The following is a 24,589-nucleotide window of genomic DNA, read 5'->3' as shown; positions in this document are numbered from 1 at the left end:
AATCTCAGGCTTGGATAAGACCTCATTATTGTCACGTAAACTGACTACTACGACTGTCTGTGAGCTGTTGGAAGTAGCAGGACCACATACAGAACAGCTCTGAGACCCTTCAGTCTTAAGAAGTACGTTCCTCAACTTCTTCTCTTCAGGGTGCAGAAGAAACTCGTAAGCTCCAGCTGCAGCGTGACTTTGATGTCATCAGTATCAATCATCAAGTACTGTATCAAGTACTGATCGAATGAAACCTTCTTGACCCCCAGGCCCTCTGGTTGAAGGATGGTCTCCTAACTCACTATGACACCCTGCCACCCACAAAAACATCTTTAAAACCAAGAGTTTCCACCTTTCAGGGTGCAGTTTGTTAGTTTGAGAACTATGTATTCGATTCGATTTGATTTGTATGGAACGGTATCCAGCATCGTCTTCAGAATCGCGTCTCGGAGCTGCCCCTCTTCAGCGCGCTGCTGTCGAACTCATCGTGCTCAAAGCTCAGGTTGTTATGCGACCTCGATATCATCAGCAGCTTCTCCCTCTTGCTGTAGTCGCCCCTCATGGACGCGGGCGACGCCCCTTGCTCCTCCCTGTCCTCCAGCCGCACGTAGCCCTTACCACCGCTACTACCCCGCGTGCCGCCGTTGCTACGGCTGCTGTTGCTACGGCTGCTGTTGCTACGGTCCAGGCGGGGCCAGCTGGGGTGCTTCCGCTGCTCCGGACGCACGCTGAGCACGCTCGCTCCGCGGTCCAGGTCCAGAGACTTGGAGTGGCTACTGAGCATGTGCAGAGAGGAGTTGGAGCCAAAGTTGTTGTCGCTCCTCGCCGCTCCCGGGGAAAGCCAGCAGCCCGAGGTCGAGGAGGGAACGGGCGAGAGGGAGCGCGAGGAGGAGACGGAGGAGCAGTGGGAGGAAGAGGAGGAGGCGGAGTTGCTGCGGTGTAAGCCCGGCGGTTTGGACGCCTTGGCGACAGACGCCACGGGAACGGCCAAGGATTCCATGGAGCCCCGAGGCCGTGACCTCGTGGCCCCGTCTCTTCTCTCCCCTCCTCTCTCCTCCTCGGTGATCGCCTCCATCTCCGGCTCGTCGATGACGCAGTTATTCAGTTTGATGACGGGGAGGGTGAACGCAGACAGCGAGGAGGAGACGATGGAGCCGGCGCGGTGCCCTCCCTTCTCCCGCTCCCTCTCCACGGACCACTGGTGGTGGCGGGCCGGATCCGAGTAAGCCGAGCCGAGCCCCGGACCGCCGAAGGGCCGATCCTTGTAGAGCGGCGCCAGGAGTCCCGCCAAGCCGCGGTCCAGCCGAGCTCGCTCCCCGGTTCTGTGGAAGTCCTCGTCTCCTCCTAAGAGCACCTCCTCCTCCTCTTCTGCGGACCCTCCTGCGGTGCTGCCCCCAGCGCGGGCAGAGGAGAAGGCTAGCAGGGTGCTGTTCTCGGCGCTGAGGGCGCCCACATCCCCCGGTTCCCCTGGATAGGAGCTGTTGTAATGATAGTGTTGTTTTCGCTCTTTCTGCCTCAGGCGATGGATGTCAATGACCGTGGAGTACATGTCTCTCATATGGATCACCTAGTGAAGAGGAGAATTATTTTTAGAGGGAGTTGTAGTGGCAGTATTAGTCATATCATGTCCTTGGATTACCTGAGAAAAGAAATATGATTATTAGTATCACTACTGTACCTGTGTGTGTTAGGATGTTTGTGATCTTGGAGTAAATGTTTGGATATATCTATCTATCTCTATATATATATATATATATATATATATATATATATATATATATATGGATTGGAAAGCAGGAAGGGAGTAGGGGAGGATTAATCTGATCAAGCGAGGGAAGGAGACGGGAAAAGACCAGAGGAAATGTGATCAAAGGAAAATGGGAGAGATAAGGGTGGGAGGAAAGGAGAGGAGGCTGGAAGAGAAATACGATCCATATTTTTGTTATAGATAATGGATACTGATGACTGTGGTGTACATGTCCCTCATCATTACCTACAGAGTGGAGGAAGACATGGAAGGAGAATACAGGAAATAGAAATAGATGAGGAGAAATTTGAATCCTCACCGTGTGTGTGTGTGTGTGTGTGTGTGTGTGTGTGTGTGCGTGTGTGTGTGTGTGTGTGTGTGTGTGTGTGTGTGTGTGAGAGAGAGAGAGAGAGAGTAGCTGCTGATTTATACCTTAGTTTCTCGGTCTCTGTTCTCATGAAGTATGGCATTAGCACAGATGAAGATGAAAATCCCAATGCCCATGGTGAAGGGCCCAAACATCTTCATCCTCTCTGAATGACGATGCTGCTCCAGGAACCGGGTCAGAGCACCCGCTGCCGGTACGGAGGGCTTACCTGGAGGCACAAGACCAGGAGGGGGCAAGCCACATCATAAGTAAACTACAAACATGGATGATGGATGGATGGATGGATAGATAAGCATAAGCAGCAGAAAACAAGAAGCCTACAGAGACATTGAGTGAGTTCTCTAAGCTGTCCCTTTTCCAGAAGTAATATGGTGGCTGCAGATAACAAAACCCTCCATAACACCGCCATGATGAGATACACAGCATTCTTCACCTGGAATGGATATAACTAATAATGCCAAGTTTTTCTGTAATTTAATTTTTAATAAAAATGTACAATCTGAACCGATTTAATCCAAACATGCTGGTTAACAGTTCCTTCCTACCTTGCACATTATGACTCGTACTGGAGTTAGCCACCACCTTCACATCGCCGACTGTGACGGCCATCTTGACTTCATTGGTTTCACTTGAAGTGGTCATTTTGGCTCCTGTGGCAGACATTTTGCTTCCTCCAACAGTTTCTCTCTTGGAGCCTCCTGCGGCGCCGGTGGGCATTTTGTTTGAGGGTCTGGCCTCGCTCTGTGGCCAGTAGCCCAGCATCGCCATGCCGATCCCCATGGCCAGGATGACCAATCCCAGGAGGAGGAAAAACCCAGAGGCGGAATAGAGGCGGAGCCTGCCGCGCACCACCACAACGTCAGCGCGCCGCTTCCTCTTTCTAAACAAATAAACAACAAACATAACAATCACTCGTTTTGTTTAGTGTCATGGCTCTTACTTACACTACAGCAAGGATACAACAGGATCAATGCAAAGCCTCGCCTCACACCACATCAGCTCAGTACTAACTATTTCTGATGAAAATGATTAATTTCTCAAGTGATAGACCCTTTTCACGGGAGCCATTTTGTGTCGAAAAGGCAGGATAAACACAGGTGCAAGCAAAACACTAATGAGGGTTTCCAACTTCCAATCATGGAAGATGGAAACCCGCATTAGTGTTTTGCTTGCACCTGTGTTTACCCCGCCTTTTCGACACAAAATGCCCCCCGTGAGAAGGGTCTATTAATAAGAAATCTAAGCAATATCCTACATTAATGTACCACTGTGTGCATCAAGGACACTGACAGCACTTTCACCTCTGTGTGTGATGATGTCATTGATGTTGATTATGCTAAGCTGGCTTACACCATCCACTTTGCATGCAGCGTATAGCACACAGTGCATGTTTAGCTTAGCATCTCTCACTGCACTAGTCATATCAAAAGCAGCATAGCTAATGAATTATACAGATTTTTCTTCTAATTTCCCCCATTTTCTCACCAATTGTACTTGGGCAATTTCCCCCTGCTGCCCCGGTCACTGCTGATCTGGGGAGAGCCGTAGACTAGCACCATGATTCCTCTGGCACATGCGTAGTTGCCAGCCGCTTCTTTTCATCTGACAGCGGGGAGCTTCACCGGCAGGACGTAGCGCGTGGGAGGATCACGCTATTCCCACCAGTTCCCTTCTGACCCGAACAGGCACACCGACCGACCAGAGGAGGCGCTAGTACAGCGACCAGGACACATACCATTAATCCGGCTTCCCACCCACAGACACCAGCCAATCGTGCCTGTATGGACGCCGACCAAGCCGGCGCGAACCTGCGACCCTCGTGTTGGTAGGCAGGGAATCTACCGCTACACTACCCGGACGCGAATTACACAGAAATCAAACTGATATTAGCTTCTTGTTGCACAGTATACTGACATATTTGTTAAATTGTTAAATGTTGGTTTCGAGTCTAAAAAAGAAGTGAGATATGAGCACCTGGGAGGAGCTTCTGGAGCAGCGTTTCCCAGGCCAGCGGCTTGGAAGGGGCGGTGCTGAGAGCGGGCGGAGTCTTGGCGTTTTAGCTTAGCCAAGCCTGTTAGCACACCTGCTGCCGCAGTCATACTTAACCTGCAGAACACAACACACACGCAAACAGACAGACACACACACAAGTTAATGATGAGTCTTTAACATCTGCTGTGTGTGTGTGTGTGTGTGTGTGTGTGTGTGTGTGTGTGTGTGTGTGTGTGTGTGTGTGCGTGCGTGTGTGTGTGAGTGCGTTCATGCTTACGTGTGTGTGTGTGTGTGTGTGAGTGTGAGTTTGTGCGTGCGTGTGTGTGTGTGTGTGTGTGTGTGCGTGTGTGTGTGTGTGCATGCGGCATATAGCCTCTCATGGCCATAGGTCACTAATGACAACTGACATGGTGCAGAATCTCCTGCAAGTGTATTGGAGGGAAGACGATGTTGACAGCAAGGTCTCCCACCTGCTCTGACTGCAGTACATGCTCTGTCTGTCTCACAGTCAAACATACAATCTTGGGCCAATTCCAAAAATGACAGCTGTGTCTGTCTGAGCCGACAGTTGTTGACAGCAGACTGTTTTATGCAGGTACTGTATGATGTCTCGGGGGACAGGTGTGTCAAAGTCTGAGTCAAAGTGATGTATTCAGATATAAGCACACACACACACACACACACACACACACACACACACACACACAAACCTACTGAACACATTCACTGAACAACATCTTGTGCTTACTGATGATGTTCTCCTGTTGGTAGTCAGCCTTCAGGGCAAGTGTGTGTGTGTGTGTGTGTGTGTGTGTGTGTGTGTGTGTGTGTGTGTGTGTGTGTGTGTGTGTGTGTGTGTGTGTGTGTGTGTGTGTGTGTGTGTGTGTGTGTGTGTGTGTGTGTGTGTGTGTGTGTGCGCGTGTGCGTGTGCGTGCTTGTGTGAGCGTGTGCGGGTACATAGCCACACCTTTACCAGGATGTTTGTCTATTGCGTTCTTCCTCTCTCTCTGTGTGTGTGTGTGTGTGTGTGTGAGAGAGAGAGAGTGGGAGAGAGAAACAAAGTCCAATACTGAGAAATGGAGATTATTAGAGAGAGATGGAGAGGAAACAAACGAAGAGTAGTACATGTTGTCCCCCACCAGTGATGTAGATCCACCCTTGGGTCAGTCCCATTCATTGTCAATGCCGCCCCCTAGTGGCGCAAAGTCAAAAAACATTTACAGTTTGACTGACGGACGGACGGGCGGACAGAAACATATCCATAGTCTCCCCTTTGGTGGGGAACAAAAAGAGAGAGAAAGGGACCTTGAACCTTTTATATTCTTACAGGTTATTGTTCATTCTATTCTAATGCAATTACTTAATTCTTTTCTATTTTAGCATCTTACTATTACAGTATTTGTTGTTATCGAGGTGTTTTTGTCAACTCTATAGTATGTAGTTTAACGAAGGTTCAACCCGAAGACTATAATCTGCAGTTTTCACCTCAGTTCACTTCTCATTTCTCCACAATTTCAAATCTGCTCACACGCTCAGAATTAGCTGTCAACTTCCAATTGAATAATCAGCTGTTTCCCTCCTGGTTTCATTCAACCAATAGCAAAGCTTCATCATCACACCTCCTTTGTAAGCCTATCACATTGCTGCACATCCCCATCGTAAGCCAATCACAAGGCTGTTGTTGGCTTATATATATGCTTCTTTTGATCCCATTCAGCCTCCCAACTGTGCTGCTGACAGTCTCGCACCCTCCACCTCCCCTTCTGCACCCAGTTTGCAGACCCACCAGATTCTTCAGTCTGGGCATCACCACCAGTATACAGGGGGATAGATCTGGCTGCTGCTCAGGGCTGATGCAGCTCTCTCTCTATATCTCCCTGTGGTGTCTATGTGCCAAAGACCATTAACACATACCTCATTCTCATCATATTCTGTAATGCATAATCATCAAGCAATTGTAATAAATATTATTGTCTTCATTCACTGGTCTCTAGTCTCTCCCTGGTTGAACTAACATTTTGTCACCATCATCATCTTATATTATTATTAGAGGGCTTAGAACAGTCCTATTTTCAGGACCTTCATTTGGGTTTAAATGGCCGTTAATCTGAGGGGGTCAGATGAACATTAACATTGTCCCGTTTAACAGGAGGAAGATTTAGCAGACTATCTTTGCTATCTCAGCTACCAAACTTTGTTTTTGGTTATCAACTTTTGATTGTTTTGATATGGTAACAAAGCACGTACACAAAAAATATACAACAACAATAAACCCACACCTCCACCCCAGGCAGCAGCCAAATCACATTACAATTGGTGTTAGTAGATCAGAATGGGGGGAGGGGGGGGGAGGGGAGTAGGCCTATAAATGAAAGAGGAGATAGCTCGTGCTATTTGGATAACAATAAGTACACTGTGACCCAGTGCTGTGCACAGAATATCTTTCACTTTGCAATAAGGGAAGCTCATGCACAGATGGCTGGTTGTTTGGCATTATGCATACTATATATATATATACAGTATATATTATATATATTGGATATATATAATCTCCAATTAGGATTGAGCCAATGATTCCGGGAGAGAGAATGAGGAGGCTGCAAGCGAACAGCCAACATTTATTTATTTATTTATTTATTTATTTGTTTATTTATTTATTTATTTATTTATTTATTTATTTATTTATTTATTTATTTATTTATTTATTTATGTATTTATTTATTTATGTATGTGTTTATTTTGCAGCAGTCAGACCAACAAATAGTGCAAACCTCTGATCTAAAGAGGAGATATCATTCAATAGGCGCAGCTTTGGACAATATGGCACTTCAATATCAATTACAGTAGGTCACATAAAGTTGTAGATGCCATTTTCCAGAAACACATTAGCCGAGGGCAAATCAATACATGTGCAGAAAAGTCTCTGTCAGCCCATTAGGGCAGAGCTCGCAGTCAGGAGAGGATATGAGCTTCATCCAATGGAGCTTCCTGGGCGCTACCGAACTTGAATGGATCCCACGTGTTCCCATTCAAATCAAAAGTGAATTTTGATCATGTTATGGGACATGGGCTTCACATTGACGCATAAAACTCAGAAAGGTGGTGTGTTTCACTCACTGGCAAAAAGTTTCAAGGATGTAAGTATATTTTAAGTTGTTAAAGTTTGCTATAATATACAGGCATAAGGCTTATTTGAAGACATGGTGAAGGATCCCCAAGTTCCCAAGAATGGTCCAACACCGGCAGAAACCGCTGCCTGTGAACGCCTTGTTTGCAATATAAATAATAAAATGGACGTCTTCCTGCAAATCTGGGAACCATTCCTAATCCTGACAGCCCAAGAAAGCAGAACAGCTCATCGTAGATGCCAGCAGCCCAACTGGTAACAGCACTATGTGGTTCCGACTGGTGGGGGGTGGGATTAATGTTTATTGGAATTGTTAATGTTATATTGGTGCTCGATATTTTAGTTATACATTTTCTTGTTTAACTTTATTTGTATTCATGTAATTATGCCGTATCCAATTTTAGCTTTATTTCTGTATTCCCCCTTCGCACACATGCAGATGTTGAAACGTGGTACACATTTAGGACTTTTTGTGCAACACCTTCATAAACAGTGTAGCTATTTAAGTAAATTTGTGTGTGTGTGTGTGTGTGTGTGTGTGTGTGTGTGTGTGTGTGTGTGTGTGTGTGTGTGTGTGTGTGTGTGTGTGTGTGTGTGTGTGTGTGTGTGTGTGTGTACATAATACATAATGTGTGTATATATATATATATATATATATATATATATATATATATATATATATATATATATATATATATATATATATATATAATTTGCCTGCATCTCATATGGAAGCTGTTGTTTTTGTTTCATCTCCATTTTGCTTTCTCTTCTCTTCAAAGACAATGATAAAAGAGCATATTGAAAACAAAAAGAAAAGAAAGATGATGATCTACTATGGTTGAAGCATTGTGTGACTGAATTCTCCAGTGGCAGTTGTGTTGAATATGCTTATTTTGATGGTAGTTATAATGTAGCTGTATAAGGAAAATGAGTCATTATTATGTATCCGTTGTAATTAGGTGATTGCAGAGCTGCTCTGCCAAGGAGTGAGTTTGTTTCAGATGTTTCAAATTAAAACATTCATTACCAGTTAGTCATTAGAGTCACACCATTAAAATATCTACAAACAACATTTAAAGTTGTGATATTATTGTTGTGTTATACCTGTTAGAAAGTTAAAGTGAAGGCCTAGAGTTTCACTGCTCATCAGCACTTCAAACTTTTATATGGTACTTGTTTTTCTCACAACGACTAACATTCATCTACAGAGCTTTTCTGTTATTGTTATTATGAGGTGATGTTTCTGTTATTCTGTCATTTTGGGTTGGAATGTTATCGTAGGATGTTACTTTGGGTGGGAATGTTATTGTAAGTTGTTACTTTGGGTTAGAATGTGATTGTGAAGTGTTACTTTCTTTTAGGTATGTTATTGTGAGGTGTTGTAGCCTATATGTACTAACATTATTGTTATAGTTTCAGTGTTACTTTCTGTTGTGTGTGCGTGAGTGTGTGCGTGTGTGCGCACGCACACACTGTATAAAAGGATAAAACTAATTTAGCATGGGAACAAAAACACACTCATGACCTTTGGCTCTCTCTCTCTCTCCCTCCTCTCTCTCTCTTTCTGTCTCTCCATCACTCTCTCTCCCTCCCTCAAGACTGTCTATCCCTCTCTCTCCCTTTCCATTTCTCACCCTCGCTCGTAACGTGTTCTAGTTGTGTGTGAGCCTGAATGAGTTTTTTTTCTCCTTTTCCTCACCCCCACATTATCTGCTCATCTTACTTCTCTCTGCCTCTGTCTCTCTCCTCTCCTCCGCCCACCCCCTGTCCTCTCACATCTCTTTAATTCTCCGTTTCTTTCATGCATGTGATCACTTTCTTCTGTCTCTCCACCCCCCCCATCATGTGATCACTTTCTTCTGTCTCTCCACCCCCCCCATCATGTGATCACTTTCCTCTGTCTCTCCACCCCCCCCATCATGTGATCACTTTCCTCTGTCTCTCCACCCCCCCCATCATGTGATCACTTTCCTCTGTCTCTCCACCCCCCCCATCATGTGATCACTTTCCTCTGTCTCTCCACCCCCCCCCATCATGTGATCACTTTCCTCTGTCTCTCCACCCCCCCCCCCCCATCATGTGATCACTTTCCTCTGTCTCTCCACCCCCCCCCCCATCATGTGATCACTTTCCTCTGTCTCTCCACCCCCCCCCCACTCATGTGATCACTTTCCTCTGTCTCTCCACCCCCCCATCATGTGATCACTTTCCTCTGTCTCTCCACCCCCCCCCACATCATGTGATCACTTTCCTCTGTCTCTCCACCCCCCCATCATGTGATCACTTTCCTCTGTCTCTCCACCCCCCCCCATCATGTGATCACTTTCCTCTGTCTCTCCACCCCCCCCATCATGTGATCACTTTCCTCTGTCTCTCCACCCCCCCCATCATGTGATCACTTTCCTCTGTCTCTCCACCCCCCCCCACTCATGTGATCACTTTCCTCTGTCTCTCCACCCCCCCCCATCATGTGATCACTTCCCTCTGTCTCTCCACCCCCCCCCATCATGTGATCACTTTCCTCTGTCTCTCCACCCCCCCCCCATCATGTGATCACTTTCCTCTGTCTCTCCACCCCCCCCCATCATGTGATCACTTTCCTCTGTCTCCCCCCTCATCATGTGATCACTTTCCTCTGTCTCTCCACCCCCCCCCACTCATGTGATCACTTTCCTCTGTCTCTCCACCCCCCCCCACTCATGTGATCACTTTCCTCTGTCTCTCCACCCCCCCCCCCACTCATGTGATCACTTCCCTCTGTCTCTCCACCCCCCCCATCATGTGATCACTTTCCTCTGTCTCTCCACCCCCCCCATCATGTGATCACTTTCCTCTGTCTCTCCCCCCCCCCATCATGTGATCACTTTCCTCTGTCTCTCCCCCCCCCCATCATGTGATCACTTTCCTCTGTCTCTCCACCCCCCCCATCATGTGATCACTTTCCTCTGTCTCTCCACCCCCCCCATCATGTGATCACTTTCCTCTGTCTCTCCACCCCCCCCCCCACTCATGTGATCACTTTCCTCTGTCTCTCCACCCCCCCCATCATGTGATCACTTTCCTCTGTCTCTCCACCCCCCCCCCCCACTCATGTGATCACTTTCCTCTGTCTCTCCACCCCCCCCCCACTCATGTGATCACTTTCCTCTGTCTCTCCACCCCCCCCCCCATCATGTGATCACTTTCCTCTGTCTCCCCCCCCATCATGTGATCACTTTCCTCTGTCTCTCCACCCCCCCTCATCATGTGATCACTTTCCTCTGTCTCTCCACCCCCCCCCCACTCATGTGATCACTTTCCTCTGTCTCTCCACCCCCCCCCCACTCATGTGATCACTTTCCTCTGTCTCTCCACCCCCCCCCCCCCACTCATGTGATCACTTTCCTCTGTCTCTCCACCCAACCCCCCCCACTCATGTGATCACTTTCCTCTGTCTCTCCACCCAACCCCCCCACTCATGTGATCACTTTCCTCTGTCTCCCCCCCCCCATCATGTGATCACTTTCCTCTGTCTCTCCACCCCCCCCCCATCATGTGATCACTTTCCTCTGTCTCTCCACCCCCCCCATCATGTGATCACTTTCCTCTGTCTCTCCACCCCCCCCCCCATCATGTGATCACTTTCCTCTGTCTCTCCACCCCCCCCCCCACTCATGTGATCACTTTCCTCTGTCTCTCCACCCCCCCATCATGTGATCACTTTCCTCTGTCTCTCCACCCCCCCCCCATCATGTGATCACTTTCCTCTGTCTCTCCACCCCCCCCCCCACTCATGTGATCACTTTCCTCTGTCTCTCCACCCCCACATCATGTGATCACTTTCCTCTGTCTCTCCACCCCCCCATCATGTGATCACTTTCCTCTGTCTCTCCACCCCCCCCCCATCATGTGATCACTTTCCTCTGTCTCTCCACCCCCCCCATCATGTGATCACTTTCCTCTGTCTCTCCACCCCCCCCATCATGTGATCACTTTCCTCTGTCTCTCCACCCCCCCCATCATGTGATCACTTTCCTCTGTCTCTCCACCCCCCCCCCCCACTCATGTGATCACTTTCCTCTGTCTCTCCACCCCCCCCCCCATCATGTGATCACTTTCCTCTGTCTCTCCACCCCCCCCCCCCCATCATGTGATCACTTTCCTCTGTCTCTCCACCCCCCCCCATCATGTGATCACTTTCCTCTGTCTCTCCACCCCCCCCCCCCCATCATGTGATCACTTTCCTCTGTCTCTCCACCCCCCCCCATCATGTGATCACTTTCCTCTGTCTCTCCACCCACCCCCCCCATCATGTGATCACTTTCCTCTGTCTCTCCACCCCCCCATCATGTGATCACTTTCCTCTGTCTCTCCACCCCCCCCATCATGTGATCACTTTCCTCTGTCTCTCCACCCCCCACATCATGTGATCACTTTCCTCTGTCTCTCCACCCCCCCATCATGTGATCACTTTCCTCTGTCTCTCCACCCCCCCCCCATCATGTGATCACTTTCCTCTGTCTCTCCACCCCCCCCATCATGTGATCACTTTCCTCTGTCTCTCCACCCCCCCCATCATGTGATCACTTTCCTCTGTCTCTCCACCCCCCCCCACTCATGTGATCACTTTCCTCTGTCTCTCCACCCCCCCCCATCATGTGATCACTTTCCTCTGTCTCTCCACCCCCCCCATCATGTGATCACTTTCCTCTGTCTCTCCACCCCCCCCCACTCATGTGATCACTTCCCTCTGTCTCTCCACCCCCCCCATCATGTGATCACTTTCCTCTGTCTCTCCACCCCCCCCCCCCCACTCATGTGATCACTTCCCTCTGTCTCTCCACCCCCCCCCCATCATGTGATCACTTTCCTCTGTCTCTCCACCCCCCCCATCATGTGATCACTTTCCTCTGTCTCTCCACCCCCCCCCACTCATGTGATCACTTCCCTCTGTCTCTCCACCCCCCCCATCATGTGATCACTTTCCTCTGTCTCTCCACCCCCCCCATCATGTGATCACTTTCCTCTGTCTCTCCACCCCCCCCCCCCATCATGTGATCATGTGATCACTTTCCTCTGTCTCTCCACCCCCCCCCCTCTTCGCGCCCCCCCCCGCCCCCCCCCCCCCCCCAACTTATTTTTGCTGTATCTCTCATGGCAGTAAAGTCTGCTTGAACATTTAGAATGGGATCATGTGTTCCGTGCTCACACAAGGGACTCGCACACACAACAAAGTCAATCAAGCTCTCCTCCTCCTACCCTGCTGTTATCTCTCGCACGTTTTAATGCCTTTTCCATGGCCGTCATCTCCTCGTCACGAGTGCTTTAGGAGAGCGCTTCAATTCACCACAGATGGTGAACCAGCCTCGCTCCTTGAAAGGCTTATATTTGAGAGAGAGAGCAGGGTAAAGTCCTGTCATGCCACTGATGCCAAGGAAGAGGCTGACAGCAAGAGAAGTGCATCTGCACTCTTACAGTAACAAGGAAGTTGGAAAGTCTAAGAAGTCACTGTTCAGGCCCGGGTCCAACAGGGCTTAGAGCTGTGTGGAGAATGTGTGTGTGACCAAACCAACTGGCATGCTCACTCGCCATGCTCACCAAGCTGAGTGAGTGCACTACAATAGGCCTTTTTCACAGCAGCCGTTTTTGTATCTAAAAGGGAGGATGTCCATTTAGGTCAGGGGTGCCCAAATTCTGTATTGTGTTTTATAGAAAATTCTAACATTCTAAATCTAAAATAACATTTCAATATAATAATCTACTTTTTATCTGTTTGGTAATTGTAATAATTTGCAATTGGTTATATATATTAAAAAAAAAACATCTGCATTTGTGGGGAGCTTAAACATTTAATCAGTAAACACCCCGTTAAAAACAGTTATATTTTCCACCTTTGTAATCAAGAGAGACATTTGACTTAATTCACAACTTGAAAAATCCTCAAGGTACTTTGAAAATCAGCTTTATTGTCCATCTTTTGTAAACAATTTGCCATGACAATTTGACAAAAACATGCAATATCCTGGTTGCTAATGTGGTTCCTCCTCTGGTCGTTAAGGGCGCCTGTTCAGAGGGAGGGGAACTGGTTGGAATAGCGTGAACCTCCCACGTGCTATGTCCTACCGGTGAAGCCTCCTCTGTCAGGTGAAAAGAAGCGGCTGGCTAACTGCCCATGTCTCGGAGGAAGCATGGAGCCAGTTTTGGCTCTCCCCAGATCGGCAGAGGGTGGAGTAGCAACCAGGATAAATAAATTAAATTAGCACTAACTTAATCCGTGGCGGGCCAAAACAAACAGAGTTTGGCCCGCGGGCCCCAAATTGGTCACCACTGATTTAGGTGTTCCAGTGCTGGGGCCCTAATTAATGAGTTGGTTGCACCTGTGTTTACCCTAGCAGCTGTGAAAAAGGCCCATACACAGAGATACAAGCTCAGGGTCTGTGCTGGTCATGCACTATGTAAAATCACATGTTTGTGAGTGCAGACTATTGGATTCTAAGTGAGGCTGCACAGAAGGGAATACCCACATGTGACCTTTCTTTAAACAAAATCCTTCTACAAGTTAAGTTGTATTCTTTTCGAGACAGTGAAATTGGTTCTATTGCCAGTGACGACACCGAAGCACCTAATGTCAAGAAGCTGTCATATGATGTCACAATGTCAAAATCTACATTCCCTTGAGATGTTGCTTTTGGACAGGCAGCATAGACATAACACTTAAGCTCATAATGTTAAAATTAAATTTGTAAACCATTTTAATTCCTTAGCTCCATTTTCCATCCCACTTTAATCGACCTTGGGGGGTTTTTCCCCTCAGATTTTTTCCCTTATTTTCTCCCCAATTATACTTGGCCAATTTATCCCCATGCTGCCCTATTGGCTGCCCCGGTCGCTGCTCCACCCATCTGGGGAGAGCCGGTAGACTACGACACATGCGCAGTGGCCAGCCGCTTCTTTTCACCCGACGGCTGGGAGCTTCACCGGTAGGACGTAGCACGTGGGAGGATCACGCTATTCCCACCGGCCCCACCTTCCACCCGACCAGGCGCCCCGACCGACCAGAGGAGGCGCTAGCGCAGCGACCAGGACACATACCCCCAATTCGGTTTCCCACCGTCGGGCACAGCCAATCGTGCATGCCCCGACCAAGCCGGAGGTAAACACGTGGATACGGACCTACGAACCTGCGACCCTCGTGTTGGTAGGCAGGGAATCTTCCGCCTCACTACCCGGACCGCCCACGACCTTGGGGGCTTTTAATTAGTATTCATTATATGATGAAGTTGCTTCTGTGTGTGATCACCTGAAGATTGATTAAATTGCTTCCACTCGTTATCTCTCGAACACACAATCACCGTGAGACACGGAGCGCTGTCTTGCCTTTCAGCCGGGAGATTAATTCTTGTCGCCAGAGACATTTGAATATTAAGAGACGGCCCTACAGTTCCATTTAAAAAAATATCACCATTAGATCAGGTCCCTAGAGCAGCCGCCATGCCTCAGACTGCTGTTAAGACATTCTCTGCCTGTAGCGTGCCTCTGAGAGAGGAGACACATTGTGCGGCATGATAACGACATCGTATCTTACCTAATCTATAGGAGACGTCACATGATTGTTTTGTCCCTATAGCAACTACATGTGCTGCTGCTGCCAGGTGGCACGTTTCCATGGCAACCACATGATGTATACGCAGGAATGACAGGTATCTCATTAACACTACTACATCCTATCAACATGAGAGAGAGAGAGAGAGAGAGAGAGAGATAGAGGACAAATGGAGAGAGGACAGGAAGGGAGATTATTATTATTTATGTATTTGAATTTTGACTGCATGTCCACTACACGTGGTTTGGCATCATTTCGCTCGCTTTCACCCGTGCCAATAAAACATTTGGATAAGACGTGATTGAGAGGGAGGCCCGGTTGTATGTCTGCTTTATCGTCGTGACAGTAAACCAGTTGAATTGAGAGAGAGAGAGAGAGCAGGGAGAGGAGTAGATAATTGGACAGTGAGAGAGGGAGAGTGGAGGACAGAAATGGAGACGTGGACAGAGAAAGGGACAGAGTTTGGTGTATGGAAGGCGGCACTAGCAAAACAAATTGCGCTCCGGTGTCCAACTGCATCTTGTTTGCACGGTCGATATGACGCACACCACCGCTACAGCCGTTCTGATTCCACACATGAGGAATAGATGGACCGAGCGTGGCAGAGGGAGACAGAGAGAGAGAGAGAGAGAAGTACAAGATGTGGGGAGAGAGAGAGTGAAGAAGCGAGAAGAAAACAGAAGAGAAACGCCAGAGGGGGAGGATGGAGGAGGCTCTTTGGTCCATGTAACAAATCCCAGAAAGGCTTTTTTTGACTGGAGAGGAGCAGTGAGATGTTTGTCTCGAGTGACTCAGCTCAGTCAATTGTATGTAAACGTCACAGAGAAAGGCATCTATGCAAAGAGATGGAAAACAAGGGAAAGAGCAACAGAGAGAGAGTGAGAGAGAAGTAATGGAGAGAAAAGTGAGTAGAGAGAGATATCAAATATTGACATCCCTTTTTCTCGCTAGTCTGCTCTGGTTAACTCAGGCTTAGTCTGGCTTGCCAGACTATCTCCGTTTTGCACTGTACCCATGTTCAGGAGAGAGTCTGGCTGGTCTTACTCTCACTCTGGGAAAAAGGCTCTGATCTAAATCTTTGTCAAAACTTGCCATTTTCAGCGTGTAGCAACGAGCTGGCCTCGTTGTTGTCTCACAGCGGGGGAGGCATTTGAGAGCGACAGATTCAACACGCAGACAGGAGCGGAAAGGGAATCCATAAATGGTCGGAGCCGGTCGGTCAGAGCCGGTCGGTCGGAGCCAATGGCAGAGCTTGCAGGGAGCGGAAAGGGATTTTGGTTGGCTGCCGCCTGAAATGGTCGGCACCAATGGCAGAGCTTAGTCCCGCAGCCTGCTTCCAGGCAGTCAGACTAACTAAAAAAAAAAAACACTACTAAACAATGGTGAGTTTTTCAGTTGAAGTTATTCAAATAGAGAGACTGACTGGGGGAAAAGGCAAAGACAGAGGGAAACCAAACAGAGAGGGAGGAGAGCGAGAATGACCTCCTCCTGTTGGGGTAAAGGTCACGGCTCTGGGAGGTCCCTCACATCAGCACCAGTCAGACACGAGGAGGTGCTGCGTGTGCACCACCTTCCACAGAGCTGGTGGATGCTATTTCAGTCCCTCTGGCATTTGGATGGATGGACTCTGTGATTTGCCGTGACAAAGAATTTGGCAGATCTGGAGAAAACAGGAGGGCGGTTTGGCAACGCCGTCTGCGTTCTCTCCTGGTATAAATGCGGATAGATGGATGGAAATGACAGCATGAGTCAGAGTCAGAACGCAGTGAACCAAAACGCATCTGCAAATAAATTGCACTTCCTGTTGTTGACACTGCTGATAACGTGAAAAAGACTGGAGCAGCCGGGGGAAAGATGGTGCATGTCAAGGTAATGGCATTGCTATCAACGTGAAATACTGGAGTAACTGTCTAATGGAAATGTTAATGTCTAAGTCAAACTTAAAATGAGTCAACACCGACTGTCCTGTAAATCAGTGGGTTCTCAGTCTTTTTCCGTGCCAAGGTCACGACCCCTAAGCTGACACTGATAGGATTTTTTGCTTTTAGGTGTTTTATTACAGAAGGTGTATGAAACCCATGACACAAATAGTCATACATTCTGTCATTGTGTTACTTATGGATGGAATTATAGTGAAAATAATTTGCCCCCTTTTGAAACTGGGGACCCCCTGGAACCCCCTCAGGGACCCCTGGGGGTCCCCGGACCCCACTTTGACAACCACTGCTGTACTGACACACACACAATGCTCATTGAGAAAGAGCTGCATTCTCTGATGGACAACAGTGTTTTCATAGAATGATTTCAATTAATTTCATGCATTTCTTTAGTTTCACCTCGACTTTCTTTATATTTGAATGTTTTCATGGCACACCTGTTGAGACCCACTTATTTAATATCTGCCATTTATAGTATAGTATAGTATACGGTAGTATAGCAGAGATTGGGAAGTCTAAATCAGGACAGATCTTGGTATTGTGTCTGCTAATGTCAAGTTTGCTACTAGAAGATAAAGGCATCTCTGATCTAAAAGTTGTAAAGCAGATTTTTCGAGCAGGTCTGCCTCTCCAGAACCTGTGATAGTGTAGGAAAGGAGTGAGATGAGCTCATGAGAAGACACAAACCAGCCCGTGACCCAGACATGCTGGAGCCTGCTGGTCTGCCGGTCACGTCTGTGGGTCCTCTTAGGGGAGAATGCATCGTATTACTTTTCAACAAGGGCATATCTCAATGCACATTTTAATACGCTACTGTATTGTTCCCTAGTAGGGAAATTATCTTTTTGCTTTACCACATACAGAAAAATAAAGGTGCGAACTGTAACCGAAAAGGGTTCTTCAGAGTGATGCCCATAAGATCCACGAGGAACCTTTCAAGAACCTTTTAATTTTAGGTGTTGGATGATGAGTGATGGAACCCTTCAACATGAAGAAAGCCGAACCGAAGAAGAAGTGAGATGCTCCACTTTGTGGGACTTCCACCCTGTCTTTGTCCTTGTTCTCTCTCCAGTAGCTATACCATGATGATGTCTTGGAACCTGCTGTCTCGAGTTTGGCAAAGCTTGTACCTGAAACCTTTGAACAAGCATATCTGCTGTCTTCTCTGAGCCAAGAGTCATTCATTGTGTGTCTAAGCAATTTGGCTTGAGAAACAAGTACCTTTTCCAAAAGCCTTTAACCTATCAGATAGCAGATTTTTCCCAACAGCTTGTTCTCAAGGCTGCATGTGATTATAGGGAACTCACAAATTCAAAGTTTTCTGCTGCTACTCTGATTGCAATTGGCTCTGAGATCAGATGCATTGCAGAATTGGCCTGAAAATATGGTACCATTGGTTCCGCCTGCATCTCCTCCTTAGTCTGATATCCAGATTGAAGTCTCCACTATGAGCCAATGTCCGTCTGGAGCTAAAATTGGACTTGTAGTTCTCTGGTTCTTTGGTCAGGGGAATAAAAAGGCCGTTTAGGGTTATTTGATCTGACGTTCCTGAGGAAATTGGCCGTCATGGGAGAGGGAGAGAGAGGGAGGAAGAGGAGAGGAGAGGAGAGAGGAGAGCGAGCATTCCAGACTCACGGTCAAGGGTGAGTCATCACTCAGAAGAATATGTTACTATGCGTTTGCCTGCTGACATTTCCACACACACAGCACACACACAGCACACAGCACACACACAGCACACACACAGCACACACACACACACACAGCACACACACAACACAGCACACACACAGCACACAGCACACACACAGCACACAGCACACACACAGGCTGCTGCACTTATCATCACATTTAAGCTCTCAAATCATCAAATCCTGCACTTCTAGTCATCTAGTTTTCCTCATTATTTTGACAACGTTTTGATGCAGTAAAGCTTTCTTGTCTTGGTGATTTGGTGTTCTTCATGTCTTGCACTGTGTGTGTGAGTGTGTGTGCGTGTGTGTGTTTGGGTGTGTGTGTGTGTGTGTGTGTGTGTGTGTGTGTGTGTGTGTGTGTGTGTGTGTGTGTGTGTGTGTGTGTGTGTGTGTGTGTGTGTGTGTGTGTGTGTGTGTGTGTGTGTGTGTGCGCGCGCGAGTATGTGTGTGTGTGTGTGTGTGTGTGTGTACACTGGAGCGAGCCCTCGATTACAGTCAAATGACTCATTGGCTCATCCTCACAGCCCAGTCACCCACTCATCCTGAGGCACGAGCAGCAGCAGCTTCCTCACAGCCTGCAGTCACCCACTCATCCTGAGACACGAGCAGCAGCAGCAGCTCCCTCACAGCCTGCAGTCACCCACTCATCCTGAGGCACGAGCAGCAGCAGCTTCCTCACAGCCCCTCACCCACTCATCCTGAGGCACGAGCAGCAGCAGCTTCCTCACAGCCCAGTCACCCACTCATCCTGAGACACGAGCAGCAGCAGCAGCTTCCTCACAGCCCAGTCACCCACTCATCCTGAGGCACGAGCAGCAGCAGCTTCCTCACAGCCCAGTCACCCACTCATCCTGAGACACAAGCAGCAGCAGCTTCCTCACAGCCTGCAGTCACCCACTCATCCTGAGGCACGAGCAGCAGCAGCTTCCTCACAGCCCCTCACCCACTCATCCTGAGGCACGAGCAGCAGCAGCTTCCTCACAGCCCCTCACCCACTCATCCTGAGACACGAGCAGCAGCAGCTTCCTCACAGCTCAGTCACCCACTCATCCTGAGGCACGAGCAGCAGCAGCTTCCTCACAGCCCCTCACCCACTCATCCTGAGGCACGAGCAGCAGCAGCTTCCTCACAGCCCCTCACCCACTCATCCTGAGACACGAGCAGCAGCAGCAGCTTCCTCACAGCCCCTCACCCACTCATCCTGAGACACGAGCAGCAGCAGCAGCTTCCTCACAGCCCAGTCACCCACTCATCCTGAGACACGAGCAGCAGCAGCAGCTTCCTCACAGCCCAGTCACCCACTCATCCTGAGGCACGAGCAGCAGCAGCTTCCTCACAGCCCAGTCACCCACTCATCCTGAGACACGAGCAGCAGCAGCTTTCTCACAGCCTGCAGTCACCCACTCATCCTGAGACACGAGCAGCAGCAGCTTCCTCACAGCCCAGTCACCCACTCACCCTGAGGCACGAGCAGCAGCAGCTTCCTCACAGCCTGCAGTCACCCACTCATCCTGAGGCACGAGCAGCAGCAGCTTCCTCACAGCCCCTCACCCACTCATCCTGAGGCACAAGCAGCAGCAGTGCTTCCCAAACTAGGGCCCTGGGACCTCCCAAGGGTCTGTGAGGGCATTCTATAAGGAGTCGCCAACAACTCAAGGAATAATTACATTTCACCAGATTTGATTTCACCCTCTTAAATGTTCCCTCCAAGTTACACCCAGCAGAAACAGCTACACAATTATGCCCCTCAAAAAAATAAAAAAAATAAAAATCTTCTCAGATGGGGGTCCCAAAGTTGAAAGCTATAGGTTACCCTGGCAAACCATCCAATCACATGAATCACATTTGTTTCGTTCTGCGGGACCGTCTGGCTTCCTATACCCGGGGCAGGCGTTTTCAGAAATTACAAAGTGCACTAGCCAATCAGGGACCTGCCTTGTAGTTGATTGTAACCGGCCAATTTGCCGCTGGCAAAGCAGTAATGACAATGCAGAAATAGACTCAATAATAACAATTAAACAAGAACAGGAGTATGCAACAGTGGAGTTTCTTAGCTGATTTTTTTTTCCGCCATTCTTCCAAGTGGATTTTGGATTTGACGGTATCCGACGCTGATTGGCTGAAGGACTGGATTTGGCGGCACTGATTGGCTGAAGGAGTTGTCTGTCAAGGCAAATCTAATTCACTATCGGTTCAATCATTCAAAACATACATGTGCTTCCCCATTTGCCAATAATCCTGATGTATTGTTAATCGGCTATAGGGAATTTGGCAGTCCATTAGAAAATTGACCATTGAGTCTGTCTCAGTCATCACTGATGACTTTTGACCCCATTTTGAGGTGATGGAATGAATTTTGACATCATTAATTCTTCGGCTACACAATTTGATAATAAACAGATAGCAGCCTAAGATATGAGAGCAGAAATGAACTAATTGAATTACAGTAATATAATTTTGAATAAGCAATCATTCCAAATATCCTTGATGAACTGATAAAAGAAATGATAAAAGAGAAAAGTGCCTTATATAGCCCCCCTCCTCTCTCTTTCCCCCTCTCTCTCTCTCTTCACCTCCAGCTTACTCTCTCTGTTTGTCTGACCTTGGCTCTTGGTGTCTCATGTATCATTCATTAAAGATGGCAGACATAACAGACCTCTGGAAATTAATTAATTGTGAATATGTTAATCTACATAATGGACTTTATTAGTAGCTTATCACATTACCCCCTGTAAAGCACCATCAATTATAGGGCAATGGAAAATGGACTGAGCCAAACACCATACATCCACTAACACACACATCACTCAGTGTGTCACAAGAGGATGGGGCACGGACTTCATTATTCATTAAATATGGAACAAAACGTCATTAAATATGGATTACAATAAAAAGGACAGAGTGAAGCTGACAACTCAACATCAAATTAAAATATTCTCTGTAACCTTTACCAAAAGGGCCACTGAATTAATGGTTAGTTGCTTAACAACTCTAACCCTAACCATTAACTAACCCTAACCATAGCCTACTTAGTTAACACATGAACACCAGCGAATGATTACAGACACATTATTATTATTATTGTTGTTGTTGTTATTATTATGTTATTGTAAAGTGTTAGCATATTCTTCTAGTCTGGATTGGAAGACTGCCACTTACCCTGGGAGCGGAGTTTGTCTTCAGGGTGCCATCAGACACGGTGGGGGCCGAGGATGTAACCTGCGGAGAGCTGGAGAGCCATCCTCCACTTTGAAGGCAAGCTGATCCTTCCAGAGAGATGCCACGCTGCCTCCCCGCAGGAAATTCAAACCTCTGTCGCACAACGGCAGCCTTTGGTGACGAGAACCCCCCACGGCCAAATCCACACTTCCAGACCAGAACAGAAGCCTGCAGTTTTTGTAACTATCCAAGGTCCACGGCGCAATGAATGTCATCACCTCGGCTTGCCTCGGTCACACTGGGGCTGCTTGAAGGTCCGGATCAAAGCGGGTGTCGTTATTTTTGTGTGTGTAATAACCTAATAACTTTTACAACACCAAAACACATCCGGTTTTTATAAAGCGCACTCCATTAGGCTATGTGGAGAGGGAGCAGCGCGCTCCAGGACGAGAAACAATTAAGCGCTCCTTAATTAGGAGCGAAGAGAAATCCTCAAAAAGTAGGTTAATTGTGGTAGTAAACTAGCTGGTGGCTATTCCCCCCCAAAAAACTCCAAAACCCGATGATCTGGCGGCTTGTGTTAACTGAACTCCCAGTGTGCGCTATTCGCGTCCAATTGAATTTTACATCCAGAAAGAAAACCTCATTTTGAAACCAGGCAGTTGTTTTTTCTCCTCGTAGTATCTTCTTGATAGTAACAACATGGGACGTAGTGCAAGAGCGCAAGCTTGTCTTCATTGCTCAGAGTCGGAGAGAGAAGCGGGCGCTCCATATAAGCGCTTCTCCGCTTGTGGGAATGATGAGTTCATGTGCGTGCGCTCTGAGCGTTTGTGCGTGTGCGTGTGCGTGTGTGTGTGTGTGTGTGTGTGTGTGTGTGTGTGTGTGTGTGTGTGTTTCGTGAGTGAATATGTGTGTGTGTGTGTGTGTGTGTGTGTGTGTGTGTGTGTGTGTGTGTGTGTGTGTGTGTGTGTGTGTGTGTGTGTGTGTGTGTGTGTGTGTGTGTGTCTGTGTGTGTGTGTGTGCGCGCGCGCGTACGTGCGTGCGTGTGTGTGTGTTTGGAATATATGGGGGGGTCGCCTCGGAAACCCCACGTGACTCTTCCTGAGAGGAGGAGAGTGTGGATCAACTGACGCTGAAACTGTTTGATTTAAATAATGTATATTATGTCTCAGGCTCTGCAAGCAATAAGCAGCTTCACTCTGAATACACTACCTGCATACAAAGCTATTATTATATTATAGTATATTATATTATATAATATTATATTATATTATATTATATTATATTATTATATTATATTATATTATATTATATTATATTATATTATATTATATTATATTATATTATATTATAATATTATGCATCACTTATAGGCAATGGGGGGAGGGGTATGGCTATTGATATTGCCATGTGTCTCCTTGTGTGTGTGTGTGTGTGTGTGTGTGTGTGTGTGTGTGTGTGTGTGTGTGTGTGTGTGTGTGTGTGTGTGTGTGTGTGTGTGTGTGTGTGTGTGTGTGTGTGTGTGTGTGTGTGTGTGTGTGTGTGTGTGTGCGCGCGCACACGCTTTCCTCATTGATAGCTAGGCTAATTAAAAGCAGGGAGGATAGAGAGGATTTTATTGACACACACACATGCCGAGAAGCACATGCACACACAAACACATACACACACGCACACACACACATGCATGCAGAAAAGCACACACACACACACACACACACATACACACAGAATTGTGTGTGAGCACTATTCAGATTCCCACACAGGAAGAGCGAACAGCAAAGATGTTGCAGATGTTGGCATGCATATCATTTCCTGTATTTACATTTTGGAACTGATTCAGAGAAAACATAGGCGGGGCGAAGAACACGTGACACACATGTTTTATAATAAAAAATAGACTAATAATCTTTGTTACTTTGTCGAAAGATTCACCTCCCAGTTTCCAGTAGGCAAACCAAATAATTGTGTGTGTGTGTGTGTGTGTGTGTGTGTGTGTGTGTGTGTGTGTGTGTGTGTGTGTGTGTGTGTGTGTGTGTGTGTGTGTGTGTGTGTGTGTGTGTGTGTGTGTGTGTGTGTGTGTGTGTGTGTGTGTTATTTGTTCAGATGGCAAAGATTAAGCTGGCTAGAAATGAAACACCCTGAGGGGAGAACAGTGGTGAACACACTACACAGTCATGCACTCACATACAAATGGTTTGAGAACATTCTGTTGGCTCCATTTGTATTGGGAACGGAATATCCCAGTTGAGTGGCGTCACACCCGAGTTGACCGCGTTCCAGTCAAACAGACGGGAAACCAGCCATAGAGACACTGCATGAAATAGGCCACGCCCATCACGGGGGAAAAGCTCCGTTCATTTCCACACACCAGCGTCATTTTCCTTGAATTAAACATAGCTAAAAGCTGTTGTGTGGTGGGCTGCGCAGACAACAAATGTGTTAAAATCACCAGTTAAAGTTTTTTTGTACTCCCGAGGAAAATAAGGAAGCCATTGAGAATTGGCGACAAGAAAAATGTGGATCTAGCTGTCAAGGAAGTAAGTTGGAGTGTTCATCTTATATACAATCTTTTTGTGCAACACACAACCATGCACGCGACATAGGAGAACGCCAGGATTGGAGGGGGGGTTTCTGTTTTTCCCCGTCTTGGGCGTGATTTCTGAATGATGATGCGTTATGCAGTGTCTCTATGGCTAGTCATCGTTAGCAGTAACAGTTGATAACAATAACACCATAGCAACATGTCCACAGATAGAAGTTAGACAGTACTACTGTGTGCATGGCTAACTTAATGAGACACAAATAAGAGGGAAGTGCTAATAAACGGTATTTAACTTGCACTACTGTTGAAGCGCAGAGCTGCCATCTTGGATTTTGAGAGCGGGGCTGGTGAGGCACCCTCAAGATCGGGCTCGCAAAGCCGAGGTCAGGACACGCCACAAGGGGCGCTCCCGACCTTGTAAATT

General features: G+C 47.4%; 1 protein-coding gene across 1 annotated transcript; it reads right to left on the bottom strand.

Annotated features, from left to right (window-relative positions):
- Positions 1-69: 69 nt before the first annotated feature.
- Positions 70-21,734, bottom strand: tmem200a (transmembrane protein 200A). Its single transcript, XM_083643186.1, has 5 exons — positions 21,621-21,734; positions 4,101-4,232; positions 2,756-3,006; positions 2,171-2,334; positions 70-1,558 (listed from the first exon to the last, which is right to left on the bottom strand). Exons 2-5 carry the CDS (start codon positions 4,223-4,225, stop codon positions 425-427), a joined length of 1,674 nt encoding a protein of 557 aa, XP_083499312.1. The 5' UTR covers positions 4,226-4,232; positions 21,621-21,734; the 3' UTR covers positions 70-424.
- Between the last annotated feature and the right edge of the window lie 2,855 nt (positions 21,735-24,589).

This window comes from Poromitra crassiceps (genome assembly GCF_964638095.1).
Source record: "Poromitra crassiceps genome assembly, chromosome: 9".
NCBI lineage: Eukaryota > Metazoa > Chordata > Actinopteri > Beryciformes > Melamphaidae > Poromitra > Poromitra crassiceps.
The sequence above is the reverse complement of the archived record's forward strand: the minus strand, read 5'-3'. Positions and strand labels throughout refer to the sequence as shown.